The sequence below is a fragment of the Apodemus sylvaticus genome, chromosome 10 (genome assembly GCF_947179515.1).
Source record: "Apodemus sylvaticus chromosome 10, mApoSyl1.1, whole genome shotgun sequence".
NCBI classification, from domain to species: domain Eukaryota; kingdom Metazoa; phylum Chordata; class Mammalia; order Rodentia; family Muridae; genus Apodemus; species Apodemus sylvaticus.
Window position 1 is genome coordinate 19,609,603 of NC_067481.1, and position 16,233 is coordinate 19,625,835.

The 16,233-nt window shown below is 53.2% G+C and overlaps 2 protein-coding genes across 2 annotated transcripts in view; both read left to right on the top strand.

The window, feature by feature from the left end:
- Positions 1-14,274, top strand: part of Plekhm1 (pleckstrin homology and RUN domain containing M1) — a 48,716-nt gene extending 34,442 nt beyond the window's left edge. The window contains exons 7-12 of the mRNA XM_052194208.1: positions 1,474-2,394; positions 4,764-4,909; positions 7,951-8,144; positions 11,257-11,320; positions 11,675-11,832; positions 12,430-14,274. Of these exons, the coding sequence (XP_052050168.1) occupies positions 1,474-2,394; positions 4,764-4,909; positions 7,951-8,144; positions 11,257-11,320; positions 11,675-11,832; positions 12,430-12,541 (1,595 nt within the window). The 3' untranslated portion in view covers positions 12,542-14,274. The remainder of the gene's footprint in view (positions 1-1,473; positions 2,395-4,763; positions 4,910-7,950; positions 8,145-11,256; positions 11,321-11,674; positions 11,833-12,429) is intronic.
- A 1,806-nt stretch (positions 14,275-16,080) lies between these two features.
- Positions 16,081-16,233, top strand: part of Arhgap27 (Rho GTPase activating protein 27) — a 31,928-nt gene continuing 31,775 nt past the window's right edge. The window contains exon 1 of the mRNA XM_052194826.1: positions 16,081-16,218. The gene's annotated coding sequence lies outside the window, so the exon portion shown is untranslated. The remainder of the gene's footprint in view (positions 16,219-16,233) is intronic.

Genomic DNA, 16,233 nt, shown 5'->3' on the forward strand with positions numbered 1-16,233 from the left:
AACACCACACCTGAAGCAGCAGCTGGTGTTGTGTTTTGTTTTGTTTTGAGACAAGGTCTCACACTATAGCAAAGGTTAGCCTGAATCTCAACTGTTCAACCTAAATTAGCCTCAGATTTGCCACAGTCCTCCACCTCCTGAGTGCTGAGATTAATGCGTGAGTCACCACACCTACAGACTGCCCGACCCTGGTCTCTATCTTTCCTGATGGTAGGGACTTGGCTGAGAATTATGCCAAAGCCTGTGGGCTTCTCTTGGTTTGTCTCTCATGGCTGAGAGTCTCTACCCCAGCTAGAGAACCAGTGCCTCAGGCATAGGTGCTAGGCTGTCAGTCACTCCGGTTCAGACCGGAAGAGAGAGGTTGCGGTAATTCCAGGGAGGTGGAGAACAGTGAGCAGTAAGTATATGGTGCATAGGTGCTTACTCACCTGCCCGGCCTCTTACTCACACAGTAGCTATTTCTGTGAGCATGCCAGGTACCATCTAAGATGTGCCCTGCACTGCCTCTGGAGCTGAGAACAGTGTCCTATCTTCCTGAGACTTACTTCCTGCTCCTCAGCCATCACAACATAAGAAAATTGACTAGTAAATGTTTGTGGTCAAATGGTGATACCGGGGAATGACCCTTTGTAGTCAGGGGAGAGAAGTCGTCATAATGTGACGAGGCCATCCTCACCGATGAGGTGACATTCAAGGTGGAGAGTTGGAGAATGAGGTGCCCTATACTCCGGGCAGGCAGAAGAAGGTTCACAGCGCTCTTCTGGGACATGCTTGACAAGTCCAGGGAGCAGTGCTAGCCAGAGCAGAGGGAAGGTTAGTGGTAGTACGAGATCAGGGCCATGGCCACGGAAGGGCTTGGGCTCTTAGTATTACACATACACACATTCATATCAATCCCTGAAAGCAAGTGAGATCAGCGAGGAGGAGGATGGCCATGGAGCAGAGGCAGAAGTACCAAGCCCCAGGCACTCCAGGATTGAGGGGTCAGGGAAACAAAGGCTAGAGATGAGGGCTTTAGGGGGCGTCCCTTTTAGCAGTGACGTGAGGGTATCGAGTTAAGGTTTGTGGGCGTGGGGAGAAAGGCGGCAGCACACTGATAGGAGTGACCCAGTAGAGACCGGAAAGGAGACGTGCTGGAGAGATTGCTGTCCTTGAGCCAGTGGACGGAGGGTGGGAAGCATGGGCACAAAATGGGGGTGGGGAGGTATGGCAGGGGGTCTGTGAAGGAATCTGAGTGCTTCCACCTTTTCGATGAAATGTTGGAGGTGAGGTCACCCACTGAGGGAGGACAGGCGGTGATATGCAACAAAACAAAACAAAAACAAAACCCTATTCCTTCTAGTTGCAGGGTCCCATCTGAAAGCACCTCGGACTGTGGGCAGTCACTCTCCCACAGAACACTGGGTACTACTTGTGACTTTGGACTAAAAAGGGACAGGCCTGTGGTCTAAAGTGCTTCTTTTCTTCTACTAGGGCTATCCAATCCATTCCGGGGCCTCATGAAGCTTGGCACAGTCGCCCGGCGGGGAGCCATGGGCATCTGGAAGGAATTCTTCTGTGAGCTGTCCCCATTGGAGCTCCGCCTCTACCTGAGTGATGAGGAGCGCACCTGTGTGGAGAGCTGTTCCCTGCTACGATGCGAGGCAGTGGGGCCAGCACATAGTGATGGCCGTTTTGAGTTGGTCTTCTCGGGCAAGAAGCTGGCTCTCCGTGCCTCCTCTCAAGACGAGGCTGAGGACTGGCTTGACCGTGTGCGGGAGGCTCTACAAAAGGTGCGCCCTCAGCAGGACGATGAGTGGGTGAATATCCAGTACCCAGACCAAGCTGAGGATGTCCCAGAGGCTCCACCAGACAGCCTTCCCCCCTATTCAGCCCTGCTCCCAGAGCCTGCAGGTGCCCAGGGCTTGCAGCTGGACTGGACATCTGCCCAGGTTCCAGAGCCAGATGCTATCAAAGAGTCCCTTTTATACCTGTATGCAGACCGGACCTGGGTCCCCTATATCTTTTCCCTTTCCTTGGAGTCTCTGAAATGTTTCCGAGTGAGAAACAATGAGAAGATGCTAAGTGACAGCCATGGAGTGGAGACCATCCGAGACATCCTGCCAGACACCAGCCTTGGGGGCCCAGCCTTCTTCAAAATCATCACGGCCAAGGCCGTCCTGAAACTGCAGGCCAAGAACACTGAGGAGGCCGCCCACTGGAGAGACCTGGTCAGGAAAGTGTTGGCGTCTTACCTAGAGTCAGCAGAGGAGGCTGTGACACTTGGTGGGAGTCTGGATGAAAATTGTCAGGAGGTGCTGAAGTTTGCCACCAGGGAGAACGGCTTCCTGCTACAGTACCTTGTGGCCATCCCGACCGAGAAGGGCCTTGACTCCCAGGGCTGCTTCTGCGCAGGTGCTGACTGAGTCTCCCACCACCCCCAACTGCCTGTGTTCCTCCTTCGGAGTCCTCAATTTGGGCCCCCAGCAGTACAGCAGACTGGCGCCTGTGCTGCAGCCTCTGCTCCTCCACCGTGCCCCCTGTGCACAGCCCCTGCCTGTCTCCTGACACCTCCTGATACTGGGTGGGACCAGTGGGTAGCAGTCCTGCTTCCTGGGCCTGCCTTCTTTAGAACTACACTGCATATGCTTTTGTTGCAAGAGTATAGGATCACGCTTTTTAAGGCATGCTATTCAGTGCTGCCAGTAGGGCTTCTGTAATGATGGAAGTGCCTGGGTCTGTGCTTTCCAACTGTAGGTGCAGGTTACATGCGGCCTCTGTGTGCTTAAAGGGTGGCTGTGTATAACCGAGAGCCGGATTTTCCATTTACTTAAGTATAAAGGCAGCCTCTGACTTTGAGCCACTGTATTGGGGAACATACTGCTCCACAGTTTGAGGACTCATCCACCCACATGTCTTGTGTAGCCTAGGCTGGCTTTGAACTCTTAGTCCTCCTGCCTTCTGGATACTGGGATTATAGGCATGTGTTACTGTGCCCCACCAACACTTTTTTTTAATTGAGATGCAGTTTCACTATGTAGTCAAAGCTGGTCATCAGTTCCTGCTGCCTCAGCCTCTCACGTAGTGGGATTACAGGCATCTGTCACCACACCACTTGGCTTTCCCGTGCTGTGCTTTTCTCTCGTGTGTGATTCTGTGGGAGGACTCAGCGGTGTCGGTGTCATCGTGGGATCTGACTCTGAGCATTGTTTGGATTATCTCATTTTTTGCTCAGTGCATCCTTGTAGAGTTAGGAGCTTCTATTTCCTCATTTCATATTATAGGTGAGGAAACCAGAGCCCAAAGCTAGAAGCTTGTCTCAGGCTTTTAGTATATTCAAGAGGCAGAGCTGATGATTGTGTCCTAGAACTGGTGCTCACTGGCATGTCTAGTGCCGTCCCACCTGTCCCCGGGACATGCTGTGTGGGAGAAACATCCCTGCACTGTTGCAGAAGAATGCAGACGAAGAAGAAGGAAAGCCAAGCTGTCCTGAAGGGGTGGAGTCCATGAGACCTTGGAGGAAAGGCTGCTTCAAGGGCCTGGAAGGAAGTGGCCTGTGGCAAGCCCTGGAGGGTAGGCTGAGCAGAGCTTCCTGCAGAAAACACCTGCAGACCTGCCTGCTCCTGCACTCACGATCCAAACTCATGGGGGAGGCTTCTGTCTGTGGGTGTGAGCGCTATAAAGGAGAACTCATTCCTGCCAGCCTGCTGTCGGAGAATGATATACCAAGTTCAGGCGTCCACACTGCTGTGCCTTCCAGGGACCAGGAGGCTGCCAACTAGTAAGACTGGTGTTGGAACTCACAGTTCACAGGACACTTGTATTAGTTACACTTTGCAATGACCTCACCGAAGGCTGGCAGTAGCTAAGTTATACAGTGAGAATCTCAGGAGAGTTGGGTAAAGGTGTGGACAAGGCAGCTCAACAACAGCAAGAGAGCTGGCTCTTTGGCCTGAGACCAAAGGAACCTGTTTCCCACACTAACTTTTTGCCCTGGGTACTCCTGGTCCTTGGCTCTCTGCCCTCTGGTATGGAGAAACTACTGACCACATGGCTAATGCTGTTACTGCTCACTGTCCTGAGATTTGCTGCTGTGGACACAAATGGAGACTGTATCTAGGCCATGTTGTCCTGCTGGCATTCTCTGCACAGCTCCCTCACTAGTCAGGTCCTAGCCTTGTTGCTTTTGTTGAGCCCCAGTGGGGAAGCAGGGGTACAGGTGGCAGTGGGGAGCAGGCGGGGGAGCTAGTGGACAGAGGTAGCAGTGGAGGAGAAGGATGACTTTGAGTGCCTCCTTGGTGTGACCTGATAGATGTCTTCCTGTGAGTTTGTTTTGAAACGGGTTGTGTAACCCTAAGCTGACCTCAGACTCAGAATCCTCCTTCCTCAGCGTCCAAGGGCTCCCAGACCCAGCAATAATCATTTAGTACCACACTGTCATAATTAACAGTTTTTCCAGGTGTAGTGGTGCACAAAGTGCAAGCCTTTAATCCCAACACTTGAGAGGCAGAAAACTGGCAGGTATCTCTGAGTTCAAGACCAGCCTTACATAGGAAGACCCTGTCTCAAAACAAAACAAACAAAAAAACAATCACAAAAGTTTGTATTGTAAGTGGTGAGGTTGAGTAGTTAAAAAGACTGCATTTCTTTTTTGATAGAGGGGGTCTGAGGAACCGGTTCTCTCCTTTATCTTGGTATGCACGTGCCTTATTCACCACAGCCGACTCCGTGTCCCATGAAGCTGGCTCTGGCCCTCATTACTCACCCACCGTCCATTTCCCTAGGCTGCTCCCGGCAGATCGGCTTCTCCTTTGTACGACCCAAGCTCTGTGCCTTCTCTGGCCTGTATTACTGTGACTTCTGCCACCAAGACGATGCCTCAGTGATTCCAGCCAGAATCATCCACAACTGGGACCTCACCAAGCGCCCGGTAAGTCTCCAGGCCAGGCTGCCATTGGCCACACAGGGCCACTCAGCGGCTGAGGAATGCTCTCCCGGAGGCTGCCGCTGTCTGTGAGCAGGACTTTGGCTGTAGGGAAGCCAAGCTCACTGGTTCAGGCCTGAGGTATAGACTGAAAGCTTGGTGTCTTATCTGCAGCCCCTGAACAGGGCTTTGTAAAACTCCTCCTTGTTCCCCAGTGGCCACCCGAGGACAGTACCCTGAAGCTAAGATAGCCACAGAGATGTTCCAGACACTGGCAGTAAGGTTGGTCGGGTAGGAAGTAGGTTTGACTCACTTATGGCCGGGTAGACTGGCAGAGACGGGGAGGAGGGTAGACCGAGGCTGCATCCCTTCGCCAGCCTTGCTGTTGAGAGTCTCTGGGAGCACGCTGACTGCACCTGCTGCAGGGAAGAGAAAGTGTTTTCTAGGTCATACAATGTGGTTCTTATCTGACACCTACAACTTAGAGAGACCCGAAGACAAATCAGAACTAGGTGTCGTCGCTGAAGACGGCCCCTGTTCAGTGTTCAGTCTCTGAGCATTAGCTCTTTCAGCTATAAAATGCCAGTGCTGATTTTTAGGGATTATTTTGGGAGATTTCTGGGTATTTGTTTACATAAGTATATAGACTCATATTGCTTTACCACATTTTGTTTATTTAATACTATATTTTAGGTGTTTTATCTTTATTATGCGTGTGTGCTTGTACGTGCATACACATGTTATCTGAGTCTGTTCTCTTCTGGTATATGTATCCTGGGGATTGAACCAGCTGACTCACCAGGCTTGGCCACATACACCTTAGTTACTGAGCCATCTTTTTTTTTTCTTTGTTTTGTTGTTGGTGGTGGTGGTTGGTTGGTTGTTTTGGATTTTGGATTTTGGTTTCCAGTTTTCCAGTCAGGATTTTTCTGTGTAGCCCTGGCTGTCCTGGAAGCCTCTCTATAGGCAAGGCTGGCCTCGAACTCACAAAGATCCACCTGCCTCTGCCTCCACCTCCCAGAGTGCTGAGACTAGAGGCATGTACACCCACTCAGGGGCTCTATTGAGCCCTCATGATGACCTGTGGGTACCTTTATTGTGGTACCAAGTGCTTATGAAGGAGATAGCTTGCTTGTGGTAGCCTCATAGTGCCTGCCTTTAGTGCCTTTCCTTCCTAGGCAGTCTGTTAACGCCTCCTGTCCCTAATCCACTTGTCCAGGGTCCTCCTCAACAGGAACAGACTTGGCTTTCTCACAAGGGCATGGACTAGAAACACAAGGAAGCTGTTGACTTCTCTCAGAGCCTGAGGCTGTACAGTCTTGGCTTTAAATGTGCCCTGAGGTACCAGGATGGTGACTCAGTCAGCTTCACCCCCATGGGGAGAAGAAACCCCAACACTGGCTTTATTTTGCCCTTCTGTTTTTTTACTTTGTCTCCACCCCTGCCCTCAAGCATTAAGTATTCAGCTATGAGGAGGAGAGTTAAGGTCCAAATTCCAAGGTGCCCAGAGCCTTTAGTCAAACAGCTCTCCCAGCCGCAGGCTTCCATGGAGCGTCGTTCACTGCCGTGGTCTCCGTTCCTCACCTTTTCCCTCTCAGGGACACTGTAGTTCTGTCCTAGGTGCTTCTGGGACCAGGAAATACCCAGTTCACCCTCAGCAATCACTGGCCTGGGGAAGACAGGAAAATTTAAAGCCGAGAGTAGTTGGCCTAAGGATTTGGACTCCATTGTTCGCTGCTACTGCGCTGGCTGACCCGCTTGTACTGAGATCCAGCTGGCACCTGGCAGAACGTCAGCCCAGGACCAAGTTTCTGCTTTTGCCTGTCTACCCTTCCATGCCCACAGGATATGAACAGACTCCGGGGAGCATAAAGCCCCAAGGCAGTCCTGGGCAGTGTGTCACACACATCGCCGAATGTCGTTTCAACTGACCCTTGCCTGGGGTCAGATGCTGAGTTTCGGGGAGAGCTGGGCTCAGCCTAGAGGGTAACTATTAGACCAGGGTTAGCCTCTGGGATTTGCCCAGGCTGGGAGCTGTTACCTCAGGACTCTGGCACGTGGGAAATGGAGTTACCTATTGCTGGGGTGGGGGTGATAGCTGCTGGCAATGGGAGATAGGAAGCCAGAGGTCCCTCTTGTCCCCAAGTATATGGGCCGCTCTCCTGAGGACCCCGCTGTACGTTCCCTGCCCCCCAGGGGCCGAGGGACCAGGGTAGGCTCTTGCACTGTGGTGGCAGCAGCTCCCATTTCCTGAGGATGTGCAGCATGCCAGGCCCTGTGCCAAAACTTATGTCTTTCAGTCTAAACTCAAAATAATATCATGAAGTGTGTTTTGATTTTCCTCTAGCAAACCTTAGCTCTTGGCCATAGAAGAGAGTTTCTGGTAGTCCCCAGGTGGAGAGACCACTTGTGCTGGGAGTTGGTGGAGCCACTTGAGTGTCTGTGAGGCTGTTTCCTCATCTATGTGGCAAGCACTGCCACCTCTCCCTAGGGATGGTCCTGAAAATGAGGGAATGCAGAGGGACCACTCAGATCTGTAGTAGAGAGCACGGACAGCTAAGAAAGAGCCTGTAAGACTATCCTGAGGTACTGGCGAGAGCCGAGGGCGCTTGGGAACGCCATAGAGCTCTGTCTGCTCTGTAGCTTCCTGGAGCTGGAGCTTGGTGGCAGCGGAGTCACCTGGTTCCTGAGTTAGGACCCAGAGGACAGCATGTTTCCTGTGGGCAGGAAAAGGGGGCTGGGAGGACAGGAAAGCGTGGGAAGTCTGTGAGGCCCATGGAAAGGGGACCCCTCCCTCGTCTCAGCATGGTCAGAATCAGACAGCAGCAGGGTTTGAGAGTCAGGCTGCCTCCGATAGTGACTCAACCATTTTCTGAGCTGTGTGACCTGGGTCAAGGGGCCACAATTGTCTGACCTTATTTTCTGTTCTATAATGTGAGGAAAACACCACTCAGTGGGCGCAGGCTGCAGGCAGGTTTGAGCTAGCTAACACAATGTCCAGCCAGAAGTCTTGGCTGAACAGGTAAGGTCTTCATGGATTTTCTCAGGTATGCCGGCAGGCCCTGAAGTTCCTGGCCCAGATCCGGGCCCAGCCGCTCATCAACCTGCAGCTGGTGAACTCCTCTCTGTATGAGCATGTAGAACGCATGCACCTCATTGGCAGGAGCCGGGAGCAGCTGAAACTTCTGGGGGACTACCTGGGCCTGTGCCGAAGTGGTGCTCTGAAGGAGTTGAGCAAAAGGTGAGCGCGCACACTTCATATGCACACGTGCCTGCAGGGACACACCAGCCAAAACCGTGTGTCCAGAGCTGAGCCGGCAACTTCCCACCGGGCTGTGGGGAATCACTTCATCTTTTGAGGGTAATTTGTGGTTTTGTTCCTTTGGTCATTCGGTTGTTTGTTTAACAAATATTTATGAGAACAACGGTTCAGAAAGAAGGAGGTGACTATTATGCTGAGTGCGGCTGAGCAAGGCCTCCCTTCAGGAAGCCACTGACGTGGTAGGAGGCAGGCGAGCCTGCAGCACCTCCCACCATGGCAAAGGGTGAGGAGAGGATGGATGGCCTGGGTGTACAAGAGACCTGACAGGAAGAGCGGGAGATACATCACAAAGACTTCCTGAAGGGAGTGGCTTCTGAAGTGGGACTGAGAAGTAAATAGAGGTGGAAGAGAGAAAGAGGGCGAGGGTTGGCTGAGGAGCAGCGCCCGTGCGCCGCAGAGGAGCACCGTGAATGGAAAGCTCAGCAGCAGCAAACCATGGCTGAAGGAGGAGAGGAAGCGGGCAGAGGGGTAAAGGGCAGCAGAGAGATGCTAGCCTGGCTCCTCCGGGCTGCGCCTGTCCTCGGCAGCGTCTCTCTGCACATCTTCCACAGCGTGTGCAATTGGTAGCACTCGGAAGACCCCTCCAGAAGCCCTTTGGTGCTCAGGGGATGAGGGTGACTGTAGACTTAAGGATAGTCTTCCAAGGGCTCTCTGTGACTGCCTCATACATCACCAGGCCCTGCATCCATGAGCAAAGATGTAGCTCTTTGGGGCTGTTCTCTCTGGGGGTCCTCAGGAAGGTGGTCCTTGGGGAGGAGCAAGAGGCACTGTCCCGTAAGGAGTCTGTGTCTGCTTTGCTGGCTCTCTGGAGACTAACAGTACCTGCAGACTATCCTTCCCAAGCCTTGCACCATCTGAGCATGTCTCCTCAGGCCCAGGCATATGCCAGTTCTCCCAGAGCCGGCCTGCACTGTGTCTTGGGGATAGATGTGTCTAGTGGTCCTCTGACTCTTGGGAGGACCTTTCTGCCTGGAGCTTTCCTCCTTCCATAGCACCTGGAGCAGCCATCCTTTGGGGTCGCTGCCACCTGACATCAGCTCCGTACATGGATCTGCTTTTTTCCATGAAGTTGACCTATTTTCTCCTTTCAGAGATTCCATAGGCCAGAACTTCAAAGAATTTGTGCCCTTGCCCAAGTATAAAATCTCCATGTGGGAGAAAAGTCTCACTTCCCTTTCTGGCACCCACAAAGACCTGAAGATCTGTGTAGATGGGTGACTAATGTGACTCCTGGGTGCTGGCCCCAGCCGCCCTCCTTACCTGCTGACTTGTTTCCAAGCAACCTTTGGTGGGTGCTAAGGCAGCCTATTTCTGTCTCTGTCTATCTCCCTGACTTGCTGTCTGCACCTTGGCACAGCCCTGCAAACCTGCCTGTGGAGCGCCTGTCTTATTTAAAAATTGTATTTGTATGTGTGGACATGGAGGAGGGAGGATGCACAGGCCCGTGTACACCAGAGCAGAGGCCAGAGCTGCTCACTCACTCTTTGTCTTCTTCATTGGGAACAGTCTGTCTCCAAACCCATACCTTGCCATTTTTTAGCTAGACCGGCTGGCCAGTGAGTCCTTGTGGTCCTGGGTCCTATGCTCCACAGTGCTGGGGTTTGGGCTACACCCCAGCATTTGACAAGGTTGGGGCTCCTAACTCAAGCCCTCCTTTCTGTGCGCAAGCACTCTCTCCCCGACAAGGTCCCCTTAGAGGAAGCACGGAGGAAGCGCAGAGCATGGAGCAGGCCTCGCTGGCCTAGACTGCTGCTCAGCTCCAGGAAGTAGTCTTGATGCTGAGCCTGCTTGTCCATCCATAAGAAGGACCACTGGTCTCGGTTATCTGCCCTTTCTGAGTTGTGGTGAGGGCCACATGAGGGCTCAGCATTTGGGCCTTAACCAGCTACAGGCAGATGACTGGGTCAGCACTATCTGTGTCCTGAGGAAAGGTTCCCAAACAAGTCTGAGTAGGAGCTAGAAGATGGAGGCTGAGAAGCTCCATCTCCTAGAGAAATTAGCGAATGAAGGGATGGCCAGAGGAGATGGGCCTTAGATGAAGCAGGTAATAAACCCTGGCCATGGCCATCCATGCGAGTCTCCCAGGCCCCTGGCCTGGGCAGGGCTCCCACCTCCTTCCCTAGGCAGTAACTTGTTACAGAGCACCAAGTGGGGTCTCCTCATTGTACAGGTGGAGAAACTGAGGCCCAGGCCAGGCTGTGTCCACCTTTGTATGTCCTTGACCAAGCCTTACAGGAAAATAAGTTGCAAAGCCAAACTGAAAATCACAGGCCAAGGAGTCATTGACTCCCAGGGAAGGCCCAGGGCCTACTGGCTCCTAAGACTGGGAAGAGAGAAGAGGACAGGGATAAAAGTCTCCATCACACAGCCCCACACTTCCTGCCAACTCAGGGTCAATCCTTGTAACCCCCTTCCATGTTTTCCTGGCCATAAATGGCAGCCTCCTGTTCCCAGAAAGCTGAAGGCTTACGGGGGCAAATTGGAGCCCTCAATCACAGAGCACAGTGTAGCCTGCCAGGTTGTATGGGTTTCTCCATCCTAGACCCAGATTGGGCTCTCAGACTCCTGTGTTCAAGTCCTAGCTCAGATTCTTAACTGTGACCTCAGGCAAGTCATTTAACCTGTGTTTCCTGTCTTCTCAAGGTGGGAGTTAATGTGGAACTGGCTTCACAGGATTACTACAGAGACTAGATACTAAGCCCAGTTCCTGGCCAAGTGTCCGCACACATCACCCTCATCGCTCGTTAGTCATGTGTTTACAGTGTGCTGAGTGTGTTCAGTAAATTATTCAACCCTCAAAACAATCCCGTGTCTCCTGGGACGTTACTTAGCTTGCCCCAGGTGCTGCGGGCTAATCAGTGTCCTGGGCAGCTCAGACAAGAGCTCAGGAAGACTAACTTGAACCTGTGGCCAGCCTGACGACCCAGACCTGTGTTGCTGGCTAGTAGGCAGGGCTGAGGGGAAGACAAGCAGGAACTGGAGGCCTGACCTTGGAAGCCCTTCTGAGGAAATGCTTGTGTTGTCTTTGCAGGCTAAGCCACAGGAATTATCTCTTGGAGTCTCCTCACAAATTCAGTGTTGCTGACCTCCAGCAGGTGAGCGTGCCGTGCTCCCCGGCCCTAAGACTTAGGTTCTTAATCTTGAAGAAATCACGGAGATAGCAGAAGGGACACCTGTCATTAACTCAGGCCATCCCTCGGAATGGCTGCCCTCCTGTCCTCCACCTCTTGACTAACCAGGGGCTCCAGCAGGGTAAGAGCAGATAGGCCTTTCCTTCAAGGACAGCATCCATAAGTACCACGCCCCACTGACCCGAGGTGCCGATGCCTGCATCAAACAGCCTGATGCAGGGCGTTCTCCTTGCCCGTGTGGAACCAGGGGAGTTCTGAGGTAGGTGCTGTGGTGGTGCGGTGGGGCCATCTAAGACTGGTTTGCACTCGCTCCCGCAGATTGCAGAGGGGGTGTATGAAGGATTCCTCAAAGCCCTGATTGAATTTGCCTCCCAGCATGTCTACCACTGTGACCTGTGCACCCAGCGAGGCTTCATCTGCCAGATCTGCCACCACCAGGACATCATCTTTCCCTTTGAGTTTGATACCACAGTCAGGTACGAGGAGTCCACAGCCAGCTGCCCCACACCCACAGCCTGACCAGCATCCCCGCGTAACCTCACCATGTTTTGCAGGAACTTAGTGAGCATCCACAGCCTCCTCTCAGCCCCTGAAGTGGGGTGTCTTTGACTCAGTCTACAAATGGGTCGAGGGGCTGACAGAGCACTGACATGGCTTAGCTCAGTGGGCACTACACATTAGTAGAAGCCCCTGAACTGGGTATATGCCCCACTCTTCCCTCACCCCAGGTAGGAGTGGACGGCTGAGCTAGGGGTAATCCACTGGCCTTCAGTAGGTAAACCAGCCAGATCAGCTGTGGGCCTGGGCTCTTGTTTAAACTGTTCTAAAGATAGGCAAGAAGTCATGTAAGCAGTCAAGCAGTGCTGGCAAAGTGACATGGACATGTCAGTGGGCATGGGGGCACTTATGGGCTCAGTGTCTGACATGCTTTCCAAGAGAATTGGAGGGCAGCACGTGTGGGCACCAGACAGATGCCAACAGAGCTGCCAACAGAGCTTGGCCTCTCTGGTTCTGCCCTGGCCCCAGGCACCTCTAGATGACTGCACCAGCAACACCCAATGCTCTCTCCTCAGGTGTACAGAATGCAGAACTGTCTTCCATCAGAGCTGCCAGGCTGTGGTGAGGAAGGGCTGTCCCCGATGTGCCCGCCGGCGCAAGTACCAGGAACAGAACCTTGTCAGTTAACCCTGCTGTCTCGACCTCTGAGGCCAGCCAGCGGGGTTATCGTCAGCTAGGCTTCCTCTCGTCCCTGTAAGGAAGACTCTGGGGTGCCCAGAGCTCCAACCTACAGAGAAGGCGCAGGAAGTCCCAGTGATGCCCGAGGCCCCTCAACCCTTCTGCTCCAGGAGGAGATCCAGGTGCCTCTGCACAGGGCCTGCCTTACCCAGCGGTCATGGCACCTCCATTAGGGCTGTTCATATACACACTGTGGAAACGCTTGGTGAGCATTTTCAAACTATGCTCCTGATTAAAAGGTCTAGTTTTTTAAGGCAGGTTTTCCCCCCTTCATATTTAAACAGAAAATATTTTTTTATTCTTGACCTACCCAAGTCACCCAAGAAACACAACCCTTCTCCGAGCAGATGGGTGAGAGCAACCCCAGCCCGGAGGCAGGCATGAAGCTGGGTGGGCAGGCCTTTGTGGGGTCGGCCTGTCTGCAGACTGGGTGCCTTTCCTTTGCCCTTTCTGGCACATACTGCCAAGAGTGCAAGCATCGTGCCAAATGGCCTGTCATTGGAAGGCTGGTTGCTTTCAACGACCACTTTTCTCTCCCCTCCTCATGCCGTCACCCCTTCCTCTGTCAGAGCCCTTGGCTTACCTAGCTGGGAGGACAGCACAGCGGGAGCAGGGGAATGGCCAGCACCAGCACTGTCAGCACTTTGAGCCTTCCTTGCTCAGGACGGCCAGGACCTTGCCAACCTCATCCCCATGCCCCCTTACCCACAGGGTAGTAGGCTAGAAACCCGGGCGCCAGCCTCCATCTGTGAAGAGGTGCTGTCCTTTGGCTTCAGAGGGTCCTCAGCCCAGTCTCACACACGAAGCCTTCAGTCATAAAGTTTCTTGAGTTTTCACCTTGCCCAGCAGGACACTGCAGCACCCAGAAGACTTCCTGGGAGCCGGCTTACCCTCAAGAGGCTCTTGGGTCTGACGGCCACATCCTGGGATTGTTTTCAAGTTGATGGTCATAGCCATGAGGCATGTAGGGGAGTAGGGATGTTCTCTGCTGTCCTCACCTCTCCTGAACCCCACAGCCTCTCTGGCTATCCCAGAGCACTCAACTTAGAGCCAGAGGCCTCAAATGGACTGGAGGGGCTCCCTGGAAATATGCCTGTCATGCCTAGAGAGGAGGTCACCCCCCTCCCTGAGGTGAATGCGCTGAGTCACCTGAAGCTTGAAGGATTGTGCAGTAAGACAGGAGGTGGAGGCAGGTAGCAGAGGCTGCCACACAGTTAGTTCATCTGTCCCCATCATGGGAGACAGAGCTCACCAGTGTTGAAACACCAAAGCCTCCAGACCCACTCAGTGTATCTGTATCCCCCAGCTAGCATTAACACATCCCCCAAAATACATCCTGACCAGAGCCTCCTTGTATTTGGATCCTGAATGGGCAAGAATCTGTCCCCTGTGGGCCTGTCGCATGAGAGAGTATTCCAGAATGTACCTAGGAGGTGGAGTCCTCCCACTGCCTGGACTGTGAGCATTAGAGCTGCCCCTGGCCCTTTACTAAGCTACTGATGTGCTCAAGTGAGAGACTTGCCCCCACCAAAAGAGTGCTCACGTGAACCTCTGCAGTGCCCATGCTATTGGAAAAAATGCTCGTATGTACTGTTCTGACAAGTGGGCCTTGACAATGCAGAGAAGAAACTGCTGCTGTGTGGTATTTGAATGAGTTCGCAGTAAAGAGCTGGTCTTACTAAGCAGCCTTGTTTGTGAATCTCAATCCTGCGGCTCCTGGAGAAACACCACCTGGCTCCCCTTAATCCTGTGCCCTGAGCATTTCAGGGTCCATGGAGCACACTTGCAAACCAAGCAGCAAGGGAGAAGAGGTAAGTGAGAGAACTTAGGTTGCCCTGGGTGGAGGAGGTGGCCAGCTTTCAGATTTACACCCCTCAGCCATAACAACTCAATCTAGCTTTCTGCCTTAAATGCCTGCAAACAGACTATACACATACCACACTACACACGTACTCAACACACACACATACCTGTAAAAGCAGGAATCTGGGCATGGAGAGAGGCAACAGACCATATACACACCTCACCACACATGTACACCACACACACACACACACACACCTATTTAAAAAAAAAAAAAAAGGACTCTGGGCATGTAGAGAGGCAAGCAAGGAAAACAGGCCCTGACTCCTACATGCATGGATAGAGACCTATCTGCTGCTAGCCTTCCCAGGGGGCTCCAGGAAAGGCCCCCACCCCAACCCCCACTGCGCTTGTTAGGACAAAAGAAGGAAACAGATTAATTCCTAGGGAAACCAGGTCCAGAAAGTGGGACAGAAAAATATAACATCCAGGGCTTCATTTCCTGACCTTGAGGCTTGAGGACCTCAGCCAGTGAGTCGGGTGTTCCTTGGCCACCTTTGATCCTGATTCTCCAGAAGTCAAGCTCAGAGAAAAGGAAGAGTAACTGGATTTGGAGGTTGGGGGTGTCAGGCCCAGAGGGCAGGCATCTGACACTTGCCCTGCTGCTGCTGTCACTGGTTTAGGCTTCCCACCCTGAGCACAGTGCCTCTGAGGGCAGGGCAGTTTCCCCTTTCTCCCTGTCTAGAGGAGGATGAGAAAACTGAATTCTCATCCCCAGAAAGTGCCTCCTATAAAGAAAGAAACAAATGAATAAAGTACATGTGCTCACCACCCTTGTGTGTGTGTTTCCTTCAGCCTTCTCCGTAAGCGTATAATGTAATGAGGGGAACTGAGACCCCAGGGAAGCAGTGCTCCTGTGTCTGTAAAGGCTAGCGTGTGACACAGCTGGGCAGCAGGTTGCTGTATGGACAAGGAACTGGGCTTGACTAGGTGACTAGGGCAACTAGGGAAAGACAAGGTAGGGTGGAGAAGGAGCTCACCCCCTCATGTTATGCCTTGTGTGTTCCCTGATGGATGCTAAGATACCCACCACAATGTGGACAAGACTAACAAAAGTGGAAATATAGAAGTTGGGGGAGGGCTGAACCCTCAGCCCTGTGGGACTACAGGGCCATGGCCTAGTGTGGGGGCTCCCTTCTCTGCTCAGGAGCTGCTAATGGAGCACCTAGTTGGACCCCACACTTTGTTGGAAGCTAGAGAAAATAAGCACTCCGGGTCTGGGGCTCGCCCTTGCCAAAAATGTTCACAGGCACACCTCAGTGGTAAGGCTGCTTTCCCAAGAGGCAAGTAATTTCCAAAATGGGAGAGTGCTGCAGCTACAGTCGGGCTGCCTGCCGAGTACTGGAAGGTGACTCTTCTCAGGCAAGGATGAGGGTCAGTGGAAGTGTAATCTGGCCAGAAGCTGAGAAAAATTGCCTCCTCCGCAAATCTCCATCCAGGCCCTGCCACCGCCTCCTCCGCGGAGTCAGCCAGGTGTGGCCCAGGATCCCGGGGAAGAGGGGGAAGGGTGGCGTCTCTGCTCCTAGAGCGCTGGCCCGGCCCAGAGGGGACAGGAAGCCAGGACACCGGGGATTGTCTCTTGCAAGCACAGCCCAGCCCCGGCTTAGGAGGAAGTTCTGCCGAGCGCTCTCCGCCGGTTATATTGTTGAACAGGAAACAGGGCATCGCCGGAGCAGGGCTGTGGAGCAGGCAGCTCCGGACGCGGACCCCACGCGCGTCTGCCGGGACAAGTGGAAGCTAGACCGGCGGGCGAAAGTTCTAAGGTGCCCGGGCCGGGC